This window comes from Pinus tabuliformis, chromosome 6 (genome assembly GCF_031772625.1).
Source record: "Pinus tabuliformis cultivar Carrire ecotype Pingquan chromosome 6, CPIR1, whole genome shotgun sequence".
Lineage (NCBI taxonomy): Eukaryota > Viridiplantae > Streptophyta > Pinopsida > Pinales > Pinaceae > Pinus > Pinus tabuliformis.
Window position 1 is genome coordinate 945,305,716 of NC_142292.1, and position 2,528 is coordinate 945,308,243.

A 2,528-nucleotide genomic window follows, 5' to 3' on the forward strand; every position below is an offset into this window, starting at 1 on the left:
CATAATTTGGAATTTCTCAGGTTGTGGGGATAAATTTATATTTTTGATCATTTTAGTTGTGTTCTTAAATTTTAATGCATATGTTTAGACAACTGATGGGAAAATGGGACTTTTAGCTTGTGATTAATGAAAGATACTTTGCTTAGTTGTGGGTTCTCAGAACAATTTTTCTGGCGAGTAAACTTGCTGAATGGAGAAGTTTATAAAGCATTCCTGGACTCTTTATACAGTAAAGTCGGCATACACGCCAGTTATTTGACATATTAATTACTAGTATTTATTATAATCCATTACCAGCATTTTCTTTCTCTGTATCTTCAGTGATTAGCACAAATGAATTATTTGAAAGGTATCAACTTAGAGATTCAGTTCTATTTTGGGGAAAGCAGCAACAGTGTCTTTGTACGGAATAGATTATTATTAGTTTTGCTTAAATACAAGACATTTATCTTCATAGCTTTCAACATATTTCATTCATCTTATACATGGCATTTGCGACTGATTTTTTCAGGCATTGGTGTTCTTAAATTATTCCAAATCTCATGTTTTTTCCGTCAAGAAGTTTATTTTTTTCCAAATAGCAGGTAAATAGCTATAGAAACATATTTGAAAAATGGAGTGTAATTTCGGGAGAGGTTGTGGTGACTTCATGGAAAGTTACACCCTACAGTAAACAGGAATAGCACAATGTGCGTGACCATTATAGGACACGGATCCTTGATGACATCCAGATGGTCCATATGTAACTACAAACACCATAGATAATTGATGTGACACACATTATTACAAGCCATTATACCCTAGCATTCACTTCTACCGGGAGGGCACATTTAAGACATGGGCATGTTTATTAATGTTTTTGTACCATATAAATGAGGGTGCTTTTGTCCTAGTTTGGAAATCATACTAGCGGTACTACACCAGAGATGTTGCAGCTTATAAAGCAATCTTGTCTGTACATTGAATTGCATGTCTAATTGGTCAAAATGCTTATGTGTTGTCTTCAGGAGATGATATGTCATTGGATGACTTATCAGCCAATGAAAGAAAATATTTCTTGCGGGCTGTAGCATCAGGTAAAATAAGTCACATGGTAAGACCTTGGGAACCATGGTGGTTGAAGCCTTCTGCACATACAATCTCACTTTCCAGTCAAGGATGTCAACTTATTCAGTCACTGGACATATCAAATGATCGAATGTCAAGGGTTCTTAGTCCAGGAGTTGCAAATTTGGGTGAGAATGACCTGAGTGATATACCAGCTGGTCCGGAGAATCCCTTATCTTCAGTAGGGCAATTGACTAAATCGGATCCATCACCCTTACTGGCTGTTCATATGGTTGACGTGATATACAATTACTGCTTTACTCTTCGGTTCTTTAATGGAGACTGGGAAAGTGATCCCCTGGATGCAGCAATGGTTTGTTTAGGTTTGTCTGCAGTATTAAGTCAGGTAGCTTTGCCAGAGACTGTTAGTGAAGCTTTGTCAAAGTGTTTAGAGACATCATGTTCCGCAAGCTTCAAACATGCTGGTGGATTGAGATTTGGGATTTGCCTTTTTGATGATGTGCATGCTCTTCTAAGGCTAGGTAGGGAAACCCTTGTATGCGCACTTATGGACTTGTATAGGCTACTTGAGGCAGCTGCAAAGGTGGTCAAAGGTGAAATATCCAAGAAAAGGGAACATGCTAGTAAACAGATGATAGCAAATCACGAAGCTAGGAGACACCTTGAACCTCTGCACAACCAATTTAACCACTCTTTGCAACCCGAAGATGCTGTAGACACCAAATTGAAGCAACGAATAACCAGTTGAAGCCTCAGTAACCTCTGTAGCTACCACAAAACCCCGTCTGCACCAAACCGTCAAATTTCTGAGTATTCTTAATAGAACTAGAACAGCCCTGTAAATTTAAGTTATACATAGTAATTAAAAGGTTAATTAGTTAAATTAATTAAGAAACCTTGTTAAAACTAAAGAAAAACCTATTGTGCACCCAAACCCCTTTTTACAGGCTATATTACCCTCCCCATTATTCTAGAGCTTTTAAACCTTACCCCTGAAACCACATAAAGTGTAATTCAATTCAAATACCAAATTATGGCTTCCCAAACCTCTTTGGATGTAATACCTATCCAAACCCCTCACCTAGATATTGACCACCTTCCATTAGCCGACAAAGAATTTCAAATTAGTATATTTCTTCCCCTGCCCACCTACTGAAACTCCACTACTGGAGTAAAGACAAGTTTTTGAACCAGAATGATGACATTCACCTATGGGAGTCCAATTTTCCCAAGTACTTATTCCCACCGGTACACCTATTCCTAGAAATCATCCACTTCTACCAAGCTTGTTATATCCCTAGTCAAAGAGCCATAGTCACTATTGACTAACAGGTTTTATTCACTATTATAGAAGAATCAATAAATCAAATGCTGCAGATCCAGCCAGGCCCAAATGAGACCCCACTTTCCATTGAAGACTTACTTGAACTCTACACCAAGCTAGACCCTCCCAAGAAAGC

General features: G+C 38.0%; 1 protein-coding gene across 1 annotated transcript; it reads left to right on the forward strand.

Annotated features, from left to right (window-relative positions):
* Positions 1–1,015: 1,015 nt before the first annotated feature.
* LOC149262059 (uncharacterized) lies at positions 1,016–1,816 on the forward strand. The gene has a single exon (XM_089374159.1). It carries the CDS (start codon positions 1,016–1,018, stop codon positions 1,814–1,816), a length of 801 nt encoding a protein of 266 aa, XP_089230285.1.
* Positions 1,817–2,528: the final 712 nt, after the last annotated feature.

Coding starts and splice junctions, on each gene's coding strand:
- LOC149262059 (XM_089374159.1), top strand. CDS start 1,016: ATGTCATTGGATGACTTATCAGCCAATGAAAGAAAATATTTCTTGCGG.